At 36.2% G+C, this 13,819-nt stretch overlaps 1 protein-coding gene across 1 annotated transcript in view; it reads left to right on the forward strand.

Moving 5' to 3' along the window:
• Positions 1-13,819, forward strand: part of MACO1 (macoilin 1) — a 52,424-nt gene that overhangs the window by 15,501 nt on the left and 23,104 nt on the right. Inside the window, exons 4-6 of the mRNA XM_088790562.1 lie at positions 3,956-4,079; positions 5,657-5,835; positions 7,109-7,610. Of these exons, the coding sequence (XP_088646688.1) occupies positions 3,956-4,079; positions 5,657-5,835; positions 7,109-7,610 (805 nt within the window). The remainder of the gene's footprint in view (positions 1-3,955; positions 4,080-5,656; positions 5,836-7,108; positions 7,611-13,819) is intronic.

Raw genomic sequence — 13,819 nt, forward strand, 5'->3', positions numbered from 1 at the left:
GGGTAGAAATCTTAGATTCAAACTTTTTTTTTTCCTAATTAAAGTTTATTGGGGTGACGATTGTTAGTAAAGTTACATAGATATCAGGTGTACAATTCTGTATGACATCATCTATAAACCCCATTGTGTGTTCACCCAGAGTCAGTTCTCCTTTCATCACCATATAGTTGATCAGATTCAAACTTTTAATGTGGCGATTTCTTTGAGTAAATTATTTAGAGTTGAATTTAATGTGGACGTTTTAAAGTTGCCTTTTCCTAATAGATTATAAGATACCTTTAAAATATATTTTACCTTTTTGTCATTATTGAATCAAAAGTTTAAGCCTTTATGATTTGGTATCTCAATTGTAGGCATTTCAGCTACCACTCTCATCATGGAGATACACATTTTTTAAAAAAGTTAAAGTGATTTCTATTTAGGTAGACTTGAAGACAGCCATGTGCCAAATAAGAAAAATGTTCCTGGAATTTCAGCATTGAAAGGAAGTTAAAGGTCATTTAGTTGAAGCCTTATTTGGTACAAGAATCCCCGCAGCGTCCCTGGCACATGGTGGTTTAATCTCTAATCAAAAATCTACAGTGACAGGAACTTAGTACTGTTGTTTTTGGTCAGCTGTAATAGAAAATTCTTTCTCATACTGAGCCACAATTTTCCTCCTTACATTTTTGACCCAGCAGGTCTTGACTGTTTTAGGGCTCGCTGATCTCTTAGAGCATAAAAAGAGGCTTTCTCCAGGAAAAATATATGGAAATGTACAAAACATTTCCTTAAAATTTCAGGGGGCCTATAGATCATCCCCTGTAGGCGAAATATTGACACCACCACCCCCCCCCATGCCTTAGAGCCACTGTCACATCCCACCAAGTCTTCTTTTCTATAGACAAAATATCTCTGGTTTTATTGCCTTTCTCTTGTATGTTTTAAGCACTTCACCATCTTGATCTCCCTAGTTCTTAGTGGTTCTCGTAACCAAAATGTGCAATTTCGGGTATGTCTTGACCTGACCGGAGCTAGTCATCTCCCTTCTTAGAGCTATTCTTCTGCTACTTCAAACTAAGATGAGATGTTTTGACAGCTCCAGTCCACTGTGAAAACCTGAACTTGGGTTGCATGGGGATGTGAGGATTGGCTCTGAGATCATTATACTTGTCTGCAAAGCTGCATGAAACTTGATTCTTAGGCCCAGCTGCAACCTGTAGGATTTTGACCACTGACGGAACGCTAACTAATAAAAGCTCTCTGGAGCAACATTCACCCCCTTCTAAAAGGTGCTAAGAGGGTGATGTTGGCCCATGTAGAAGATACAGTTCAGCTCTGTTATTGAAAGTATCCACTACAAGCATGGTTTCTCCACCTTTAGCTCGCTCTCATATCTCACTTGATTTATAAGCTAACATGATGGTTCCCTGGTCTGCTTCCCTCTAATTAAAGTGATTTTTCTACACACCAGTTTTTACTTATATTTCCTTGTCGTGGGCCTCATTTTTGAGTGAGTTGCTATTTATACTCGTCATTATCCCTAGGTCTCAGTTTCTTCTTTGTCACATGAAAGTGGAGTAATCTAGATAATGTTTAAGGGAGCTTTCCAGCTCAGATAATCCTTGACTCCAATGAACTGTAGTGATTCTTTAAATTACTTTAATAATGTCTTAGTATTTGAGAAAACACTACTCATATAACTGTTAATAGAATCTATTGAGAACAAGTTCAGTAAATGACCCACGGGGCACCAATGAAGCTAATGTCGTAAATGGTACTGAGCTCTCTTCAACCCTAGGCTCAGAAATGTATGTTGGAATAGCTAAGCTGTGAGGTATGTTTTAATTTGGAATGATTAGTGCGCAAACAAACAAAACAATGTTCTTCTTGGGCCCGACAAATAAGAGTATAATTTATATAATTTGGGATTAGTTTCTCTTCCAGTTGTTAAAATTTAAAATTCTTCCTTAAGGGGCAGGGGGGCTGTCACTGTGTGAGGGATATAAATGATAAATGTCTATTACATTGTTTTGTGCACCTGAAACTAATAAAAATAATGTTAAAAGAAAAAAAAGTAGAGGTATCTGTCTAGTGAAGGCCATTTACTGCAGAAAGAATTAAAAATTAAAAAATCATTTGCAACTTAATAAATAAATAAATAAAATTCTCCCTTAAGAATGTTAGGAATGGTTGATGAAATTATATATTGCCACAAAAGAATGATAATATTATAAACTTTATTTCCCCTTGCTATAAAGAGGGAAAAAACAGGATACATAACATGTATGTACAACATGACTGTTACATTTATTCAAAAATATTTTCAACATGGTTTTATTTTATTATTTGATAGGTTTAGAAATACAGGTATTTTTTAAAAAATTTTCTATTTTTTCTGTAACATGCTTATTATGATAGCTAGAAGTTAATATAGGGAGTGGGAAATATAAATTTTTGAAAATGCATCTTAAAATGAATTTAAAGATGCATTATCCTAGGTTGCTGTTTGTCTTCCTCCATTGTGAAAATACCCCTTTTCTTTGGTGTATTAAACCTGTAAGAACAGTTGAGGCCATTAGCTACCTTCACAGAGCTTGGAATGTCTTCCTTCTTCATGGACTAGGTCTAAGGGGACGTAGGTTCTCCTTAGAAGTAGACTTAATATTATCTCTGTAAAGTTGGACCCAATTTATATAAACTCTGGGCCTCACTTCACTCTTCAATAAAATGGTCTTTCTAGTTCCAAGATCTAGTTTCAAGATTTTTCTTTTGTTTCATCCCAGAGATTCTTAGTAAAAAGCCCTTTAGTCCTTCAGGTCACTGATTATTCCTTCCTATTCTCATTTCTGTAACTTGCTTGCCTTATACAGTCTCAAAGAAGCTCTTGCCACAGTTACTAGACCTCATGCCTGTGTAGTCTAGTCCATCTTTATAAAATACCCACCCCATTATTAGTCATGTCCTGACAAAGATGGATCATGTCCTGACAAAGGTCGACCTAGTCAACAGATTTTGATTCTAAAACCACTGAAAATTATCCCATTATTTGTGTCTTATTCTGTTGCAAGTTGCTTTTCCTCCCATGAAAATTGTTTTTAATTAAAAGGAATGTGAGCTTGTAGTTAGGGAAAAGATAATTTGGGCAGTACTTAAATGTCAGAAACATTTCTTTGTGCTGTAACTCATTCTTAATTTATCTTTTTACATATCATTTCATATTAGTACAGATCTTCATTCTTTTGAAAACTACATCGTATTTTATTATATAGATTTACCAAAATTGAGCAGTTCCCTATTGATAGACATTTAAGTTAATTCTATATTTTTTTACTACTGCAAATAATAATATAATGAATATTCTTACACATTTATCCCAGGGCTCTTACATATTTCTGTAGGGTAGATCTCTGGAATTGGAATTTCTGGGTCAAAGGTATAAGTATTTTAAATTTAATTATACTGCCAAATTGCCTTCTAAAAAGGTTGTCCTAATTTACATTATTGCCAAGTATGAGAAAACCTTTTCCCATACCCTCCCTATACTGTTGCCTGTCTTTCAAATTTGTGCTTATTTGAGAGGTTAAAAAAATGGTTTCTCATTTTTAAAACTTGTGTCTCCCTAATCAGTAGTGAAGTTCAGCAGCTTTTCATGTTTTTTAGCCATCTATATTTTTTCTTTTATTACTTGCATTCAGTTGCACTTCTATTGATTTGTAGGAGCTCTTTGTATACTAGGGCTATAACTCCTTTGTTTTACATATATTGTAAGTATTTTCTGCCAGAATCTTTGTCTTTTAATTTTGTCTATGATTTTGTCGTATAAAAACTTGCAGTTTGGGTCAGATTGCTTTGTAATTGGTTTGTAAAAGTTTTAATGAAAGTTACTGTAGTTGAACTAATCTCTCAAACAACCTACCTGTTCTGTTAGTTAATATTTATCACTGATGCTTGCCTCTCTTCTGCTTTTCTACAGAAAGGGGAGTGTGTTTGCCCACAGTGTCTCTGTGGATACTCTTTGTTTATATTGAAGCAGCAATTAGATTTAAAGATCTCAAAAATTTTCATGTAGACCTTTGTCGTCCATTTGCTGCTCACTGGTGAGTATTATGTGTATTCTTAATCTATAATTCAGTTCAGTGTTTTTAATGTAAATGGTAAGTTCAATTGTAAATTTTTTCTTAGAAATTTTACATGAACCCGGAAGACAACATAACATGGTTGTAAAGAGCATGAGCTCTCTTCTCTATTCAGGCAGATGAGTGTTAGAATCCCAGCTCTGTCCCCAGCAGCTTTGTTGCCTTGGACACATCACTCTCTCTAAGCCTTAGTTCTCTTACCTGTATATTCGGGACCTGTCTCATGGCGTCATGGGAAAGATGAAACAATGTGATACATGCTAAGTGTTTAAGTTAATGCCAAGCACATAGGTGTCTGATAATTGTTAACCTATTTTTATTATATCATGTTGATTCCAGAAAGTCTTGATGAAATATATGGCTATTTCATGAAGCTTTAATGTATTTATAATTTCCTTAGCCATTTACAAAAGCAAGAGAATACTAATACTTTTTAAAGTAATATTAGTTTTCCTTTTGAAATGTAAATGAATATTAAAATATTTTATTCATTTAACCTTAACCATGAAACCTTTTTGAAAAGTGAGCTTGATTCTTGTTAATATCTTGTAGACATCACCACTTAAATTGTGTTTCTTCTAAACACAACCAATTTTTGCTAATACTTATGGCAGAAAGCAAAATAAATAGCAACCAACTGAAAAAATAGTTTCTAATATTTTAAAAGTATTTTCACAAATAAGTGAATTAAATAAACTTGGTCAATAAAACTTGTCACTTAAATTGAGATCACTTTTAGACTAATTATGACTGATAAATTTTAATATTAATGTTTAATATGAGTTTTGATGATGTTTGCAGAGGCTTTGAAATGATACTAGGCAGACTAATGAGTTGAATGAAAATATTTCAACTTTTTATCCCGCAGGTTAGAGTTGTAAGTACAGCTGGTTTAATTTGGTAGCATAAACCAAATGTTGGCACTAATAATATCGGATACTTATTTAAATGATTCTTGAATTTATGTATGACAGAGTGTTTATGAACTAATTTTCCAGGAATAGCTGGTGATAATATCCCTCAGGCAGCAAGAAGATTAAAGAGTCACCTGAATTTGACCCTCTCTTCTAGTGTTGAAAACCAAATGATGTCCTTTTGATTTTTTTAACACTTAACAATGTTTGCTTATGACCACCTGTAAAAATCTCTACTCTGTTAGTTCTTAAAAGCATAGATGCTCAAGTTCTAATAATGTACAAGGCAGTTCAATGTTAATTAACGACATTAGCCACTGTATCCAACAGTCACTGTGGTTAATTTCTCAAGTTGGTTTGAAGAGTGCCAAAGCCTGTCGGGCAGCCTTTTATGGTCTAGGAGTCATGTTGTTCCCTGGGGGTTTGTTCTACATACCAACTGCCCACAGCCTCTGATTTCTACAGGAGACCTCACATTTATTTACGTGTTTACTGAATGCTCAACTGTCATCATCATCACCTAGAATTGATTTCGTAATTGCAGTGTTAGGTGTCCTCATGTGTTTGATGCACGTGATTTTTGTTTTTAACTTACAATTACTGGCTGGATTATTTTCTTTCTAGTATTGGGTACCCTGTTGTGACTTTGGGCTTTGGCTTCAAAAGTTACGTAAGCTACAAAATGCGGTTAAGGAAGCAAAAGGAAGTGCAGAAAGAGAACGAATTTTACATGCAGCTTCTTCAACAAGCCCTACCCCCAGAGCAACAGATGTTACAGAAACCAGACAAAGAGTCTGAGGAAGGTAGGTCTTTACCCTAAAGCTGTTGGCTCAATAGGTTACTCATTATTATATCTGTCAGGATTTTTGTTTTTGGAAAAGTTGCTAGGACTTTGGAAAATTACCAGGGATTTCCTGTTTTACGGTATTCCTTTTTAGGAACCATTGTGGTTTTTTAATATGAAAAAATTCTATGAAAATATTTTACATAAAATATAGGATGGGTGATGTTTTCTATCTAGTGTCTGAAGACCATGTGCCTTTAAGTATGCAAATATGTTATTTTATTTTTATATGTTTTGTTTTTATGGCTTATTTAATATTTTATTTGTTAACAAATACTTTAAAATATTTATTCTCAGTAGCAAAATAGTATGTATAACTCTATGAGTTTGTAATTGAAGCAAGCCAAGAACCAAAGTATAAATAAAATGGAGATGTAGACAAATAGAATTGTTTTATGCATCAAAATTTTTCTGAATAGAGCGAAGATGGATAGGTCCCATTCTTCATATAATTCAATGTGGAGCTTAAATTGAACCTTTTGTAATAGGACCTCTCTAATGAGCATATAACCAATTCAGTAGATGAATTGACAGTAGTACCAGTTTTCTTTGGTTTGAGAATTGAAAGTTTGAGTTCATATTTTCAGTTGATATGTGCCAAAATCTTATTCTGTGGTATGGTGTAAAAATATCTCTTCAAGTAGACTTTAACAAATTGGAATAGGTAAACCTGATACTGAAAATTTTTTATAAGTAACCTAGTAAATGATACAAACTTCATAACTCAACACTAGAATCAAGAAAAAATATAGATGCCCTATATCCTAACATCACACTTCTCCTTTTATTTCATTTAATCTCTTTCTTTTCAGTAAAGTTATTAACAGTTTGTTTAATCCAAGCAAGCATCTTTTAAAATATGGCCTCTTAAGAATATGATCTGCCTGTGTCCTCTCACCCCAGTGATAGACAAGTTTGATTTGACTGATAATGAAATATGACTTAATTATAAAATCCTCATCTTGTTCTCAAGGCAAAAACATTAATGACTTGGTGTTTATAAGTGATGGCAATCTTCTAAATGTTCAGCTTTTCAAATTTATTTGGATTTGCTTCTTGAAGTTAGCGTGATGTGGTGTAGTTACTGCTGCTTCTAAATGAGTTTGCAGATTAATGTAGTGAGTTTCTAAGCATAGATGATGCAGTTTGTTGAATCAATCTGTTTTGTGTTTTTATACAACTAAATATTCCGGTGTGGTTTTTTGTTTGTTGGTTTGTTTTTGGTATTGTAGCAGCCAAAGGATTACCTGATATGGATTCCTCGATCCTTATACATCACAATGGAGGTATCCCAGCCAATAAAAAACTCTCCACGACTTTGCCAGAGATAGAATACCGAGAAAAAGGGAAAGAAAAGGACAAGGATGCCAAAAAACACAACCTTGGGATAAATAACAACAATATTCTACAACCTGTAGACTCTAAAATACAAGAAATTGAGTATATGGAAAACCATATCAATAGTAAAAGATTAAATAATGATCTTGTGGGAAGTACAGAAAATCTCTTGAAAGAGGACTCATGCACTGCTTCCTCAAAAAATTATAAAAATGCCAGTGGAGTTGTGAACTCCTCACCTCGAAGTCACAGCGCCACAAATGGGAGCATTCCTTCCTCATCTAGTAAAAATGAGAAGAAGCAGAAATGCACTAGCAAGAGCCCAAGTACACACAAGGACTTAATGGAAAACTGTATTCCTAATAACCAGCTAAGCAAACCAGATGCACTGGTAAGGTAAGTGTGCCTGCTGCGTCCTTACCAACAGTTTCCAATAAACTTGACTTAGGTCTTGAAAAGCAAACACTTCCATACTGGCCTGTAGGAATTGTTTGTGATCAGATACTGTGACTATTAACTCTGTGGCATTTGACATTTTAGTGTTGATTTCACATGGGTTTGTTTGCCACCCAGTGCCACTGTCCTGAAGCATTGACCCCAGCTCTTTCCAGTGTTCTGAGTGAGAGGTGACCGTGATTACTTTCCACATCTGACAAGTTTACATGTAACTTGATTCTTCTAGTGATATTGAGAAGCAGACCTTTAGTCTTTCTCCTTTCCTTTTTGCATATCCAAAGTTCTTGTGGCATAAACACAAAAAGAAGATTTTGTGTCCTGTTCATGCAAATTTCTTTGTCAGATAGATACAAAAAGGGGTGGTGGGAAAAGATGTCCTTACCACCTTGTACTTGTTTTTGTTTTTTCCACTTAAAATGTGAATTATCCCCCAGATAACTCGGGGAGAGTTAGGTTTGAAAGTAATTTCTTTTAAAAAATTCCGTAGGTAAATACAGTGTTGGACATGATTTTAATCAGAAATGTTCCTTTTCCCATCTTTAATTAGAAGAATAATATTGTAGTATTATTACCTTGACTGGCTCCGACTTAATTTTGCTGTATTTTATATGTTTTATGTATTTTATAAAATACCAGTGTTCGTTTTACTTCATGTTTTTCAATTTGGAAGCTGAGAGCTGAACTGGAGCTTTTTTTTTTTTTAATGTATAATTCGAGAGGGCAATTGTAATTCCTTCCTTTCACAAAGTTGTCTTATATTCCTCTTCCTTTGGTTTGCTTAAGAAGCAGTTTATTCTAGGGGGGAAGGTTACCAGCGTTATAAATCATATAAACAAGATTATTAATTTGTTTTCACTTTTTGATTGGTAGCTAGATTAAGGGAAATATATTTGGGTTCTACTGCTAAAGACTCTTGAGGTTTTTTAGCCTCCGGCCACTTTTGGAAGTGTACCATGCTGTTGCTGATGCCAGGCTGGTATCCACATCTGTTTGTTGTGACATTCTGCCCACCATGCCCTGCAGAGAAAACAGTCAGCAGAGTAGCCTCCTCTAGATGCCCCTGGGAGAAAGACCAATTAGTTGACCTTCTATTTCAAAGGGAATATCCCACAAATTTACTATATGCTATAAATGAAACGTCTGCCACAAGCTTTTGGATATCCCTTCTCCTATACAATTTTAATAATAGCAGTCAAGTCAAAATAATTTTCCCCTGTTGAGTGTTGCAGAGAGAGCAGTCAAGGCTCAGTCTTGAGACACCATCTCACTGGGGCCCCAGCTGGTGTGTTGATTAACTGTCCTGCCTGATCTGCCTTTAGTAAGAAGTTCAAGGACTCATTCAGATGGCCAGTTTCCTAGTAGGTGGCTCCAGTGCTCCTGTGCCTGCTCCTGGCATGTATGCTTTTTCCTGTGGTCACTCGTGATGTGCCTGATCTGAAGGGTCCCAGAGTATTACTCTGTTTTAGGGAATACCTCTGTCAAATACATAAATAGAAAATATTACACTTAAATAGTTTTATAAGCATCCATAAGATTATTTTCAATCTTGAATGTAATATAAAAAAAAGTGAGATGATCTAAATACCTAACAACGGGGAGAAATTTAAACAAATTATATGGTTCATTCATTTGATGGACTTCTAATACAGACATCACAGAATCGTATTTTTGAACCATATTAACCATTATAGGGAAGTACTCATGACAATATTTTATAAAGAAAGTAGAAAACGATTTTATTAAAACATTTTTTTAAAAATATACACAGAAAAACATTTGAAGGGCAAGGAACTAAAATGATTACAGTAGTTATTGCCCCATGGTAGTATTATACGGGACTTTATTTTTTCTTCTTGTTTTCATGCACTTTCAAATTTTTCTATGGTAAATAACAAGGAAAGTTTATAAAATGAAGACTATCTGAGCAAATTATCCACCTTGGCTATAAGAGGACTTAATCACACTTCCTCTCACCCTTCTTTTCTATCTCCTGTTTCCTCTTATTTGACTTCATGTATGTCTTGATGACTGTTACTAAGACTGTAACTGATCTAAACTTCACATATTTGAGTTGTTAGCTCGAGAGTGGGTTTGTTATCTTCAGACAGAGAGCTGGACTCAGTGGTCTCTGAGACTCCTTCTGATGTAACGTAAATGGGCTGACACTGTGCACAGGAGCCCTTCGCTAGTGTACAGACACACCCCGAGCTATGGACTGGTCCAGGCTGGCTGTAGGGAGAAGACTGAACTACCCTTTTAAACATTTAAAAAAAAATAATAATTTGAAAGCCATTACTATATTATTAGTAGTAAATTAATTGCAACACATTCTACAGCTATGTCTGTCTGGATATCATGGCTGAGAACTGCTATATTTGTGAAATCAATTCAGTGACTTTTGGAGGGAAAATTCATTAGTACTCCACTTGCAGAGAGAATTCTTGTAGATCTGGGTGGTTGTCAAAATAAGGTTTGATGGCCATTCTCTGTGAAGGAGCAAGCAGTCCTGCAGGTCTTTTCTCAATTTCTCCAAGCTCCATGGATATTCTCTAGTGTGCTGTATCCCCACAGGTTGGCAAACGACTACACACAGGCCAAATCTGGCCCACTGCCTGTGTTTGTAAAAAGTTTTATTGGAATACAGCCACGCTCATTCATTTATGTAGGATTTGTGGCTGCCTTTGTGCTACAGTGGCAGCGTTGAGTAGCTGCCTATGGCCTACAAAGCCAATGGTGTTTACTGTTTAGCCCTTTAGGAAAAAGTATGCTGATAGGTCACTAGGGCTAAGGAATGTGGGGGAAGGTGGGGAACTTGGGAATAAGTGTTGCTTATGGGATCCTTCCCAGGGAACTTGCTAAAGCCAGTCCAAAGACCTATTTTGGTTTGAGAAATATTTACAAATCTTACAAAATTTCTGCCGGCTTGATTTCTGAATTCTTCATACAAGATATTTAGAAACAGACTTACAATGTTGGTAGCCAAAAATATTTTAAATTCTGACATGGGAAAAATTCTAGACAACAGAAAAAACAGTGAGGAAACTGTTTTTTGTTGTTGTTGTTTTTTTTTGTTGTTGTGTTGTTTTTTAACTAGGTCCTGGGTTATAAAGAAATAATATAAATTAGAATGAAGTTTGCTTAAATTTTTTTCTTCAGTGGTCATTTTAATGATATTTTTAGTGTGAAAAAATGATAGAAAATTTAGGTGGAGAAAATAGTCCCACTACTATGACACAAGTTACTGTTAAAATTTTATTGTATTTTCATCAACTAAATTTATGGAATTGTGGCCATAGTGTTTGTGTAGTTTTGTATTCTTCACTTAAATTATATTGAAATCATTTTCCCAACTTAGCCTAACCCTCATTTTCACTTGATGTGGAATATTCCATGGCAGGTCTGTGTGATCATTCAGCAGTCACGCTAAGATTGGGCAGATCAGGGTGTGACACCTGAGTCACTTTTCCTGCAGTTTCAGGGCCTGCAAGCAAGAGAGCCAACAGTTTTGTTTGCACTTGGCACAGAATTCCCTCTCAAATACAGCCCAAGACTGGGGTTTCTTGTTGGTGATTGTCACTTGTTTTAGTTTTTCTGCTTAAGGGAGAGAATTTAAAACTTTGAACATGCAATGTAAAGTGATCCATATTCTGCAGAAATATTGAAGCAGAAACCTCCTCTTGGTTTATAGCCTATCCACTTCTTTTTTTTGTACCCAAGACAGAAGATTCATCTTTTTTTTTTTTTTTTTTTTTTTTTTTTTAGTGCCTATTCTTAATAAGATGTCAACTTGAACGTAGTTGAATAAAGGAAAACTATCCAGTTTGCCTAGTACAGAAGCATTTCACAAAACGGAGTAGAATTCAGAATGATGATTGTTTTGGGCTGGAGGGGTAACCATAAGAGATCTAAGAGACATCTAGACCAGCCTTCTCAACCCTGTGTTTTTATCAGTGAAGTAAACGAACTCTAGTACAAGTGACCTGGCTAGAGTGGTGGTGCCAGGACCAGAACCAAAGTTTCTTTTCTGTTCTACCATTGTTTGTTTTAAATGCGCATACAGCTAAAGTTGGCCCAAGGATTGGCACCAGAGCAAGATTTTTTGCTCCAGTGGCTAAAATTTGTAGAAGAAATGCTTAGAATTTCAGAATTCATTTATTTTCCTTTCTTCTATAGAGATCCTGTTCTAAGTGTTTTTATTAAAAATTCTTCTTTTGCCAAAGACACAGGGCATTCTTATCTCTGAACAGAAGGGGCCATCCACTTGGACCCTTGAAAGCTTATGGGGTCTCTGAGAATTTAACTCTCGTTAGATCTGACTTGGGAATTAGTCTGGTCCAGACAGCCTAGAGCCACCCAGCATGGAATCTGCCCATTAGTGATAGTTCTGGAGTAGGTTTAGCTTGACAGCAGCAGACTTAAGAGCCCTGAACTGGAAGATTGAAGACCAGGAATATAACCATCAATTTAATCCCCAGGAGAGGCCACCATTGACTACTTGGAAGGCCTGGGGCCTGTGGTATGTGCATTGCTGCTATAGTAACTTCTGAGAAAGTTTGAAGCCATGGCATGGGGGAGAGCCTTTTCTTCAGGGGAAGGTGGAAATGTGGGGAATGTTGTAATATATTGAATACTCACTCTTTTATTCGACCCTAAATTCGTTTGGCCATTTCAGGTATACCAAAATGTTATTATGTATAACCTACTTTGTTCATATAATTCTGCTTATTCCGGAGACTTGAGAGCCTGGGGAGAAAAGAAGAAAACGTTTATCAGGATTTTTGCAAGTGGTAACCCTGCCTCAGAGAGGAAGGAGGGAGAGAGGAGGGATAGAAAAGCACTGTAAGAAATCTTACTCACTTATACCGAGAAGTGTTTTTAACTTATACTGATACCTAGAATCTAACTTACATTACCAGATCTGTGTCCTAGAAAAGTATTTTTGGAGCATATAGATTGATGCCAACATACTTTATCAACAGGCTGTATAATGTTCTAGTCCATCAATGAGTGTATTAATTAGTATTGTGTTTTAGTGGGCTGCGATGTGAGTGTTTGACTCCTTCTAGTTTAAGCTAGTGGTGAGCAAAATGTCATTGCTCTCCATTCTGCTTTCTAGCCCATTTAAACCTTGTATTTATTCTTTATGATTTTAGGTTTCTCTTAAAAAGGGGGATGAAGATAGCAAAAACTAAAAACATGCCCCTTTCCCCTCTGCCTGGACTTGCTGGTGGCACACGTTGCCCGAATGTGGTTTGACTAAGCAGTTCCATCCTTTGTGCTTCTGAATTTAATCTTATCTTCCATATACCAGCATTTGAGATTGTTGTGGAACCTCTGACTTATACAAGGCACTTAGTGTAGTCTTACTGTTTGGGGAAAACAACAGGAGACAGTGTACAATACTTCCGATTTTTCATTTCCCCACATTTCAAGATATTCACACACAACCGAAAGTACATATCCATGGAAAAGAAAGGGCCAATTTTTAGGTACTGATTTTTAATAATCAGTGGATTCAGTATGATTTGGTGTGAATACCTGAAAAAGAGCGAAGTGAAGAGAGAAATCCAAGGAACCCCTATTAACCCCTATTTTGTCAACTTAGAGAAGCGTTTCAAAGCAACAAGGAAAATTGAGGGCTAATGCTATTTACCAGAACAACAAAGAGACACCAGTTCTTCTTCCTACAACTCTCCATCTTTCCTTTCCTGTGGAGGGAGCTGGCCAGGTACTGGCCTGCATTGTGGTTAGGAGTGGGTGGGGCTGGCTCCTAGCTCCCTGGGCAAGGAAGGGCAAAGAACTTGCTGGTTCCAATTTACAACAGAAAGTGGGGGAGGAAGATTCAGAGATGGAGCCCGAGACTGCAGGCATAAAGCGAGAATAGAATCCAAAGCTGAGACCTGACTGTGAGGAAGAAACAAGACACAGCAGTCAATTGAGGAGGTAAAGCCTAGAGCGTTCCTAGGACAGGTGCCCCAGGGGGAGGTGGCCTGGTATGGACCATTCTAGCCCTCCCCCAAGGCCCAGAAGAGTCCTAAGTGGAGAAGGTTATAAAGGGATTCTCTTGAAAGGTGGAAACCCATCTTAAAAGAAGGTAATGGAAAGACCCCTAGATTGACCGAGTCTTATATTTAATGTTTGCTCCAAAA

Source organism: Rhinolophus sinicus, chromosome 14 (assembly GCF_057876585.1).
Source record: "Rhinolophus sinicus isolate RSI-liver-muscle chromosome 14, RSI-T2T, whole genome shotgun sequence".
Taxonomy (NCBI): Eukaryota; Metazoa; Chordata; class Mammalia; order Chiroptera; family Rhinolophidae; genus Rhinolophus; species Rhinolophus sinicus.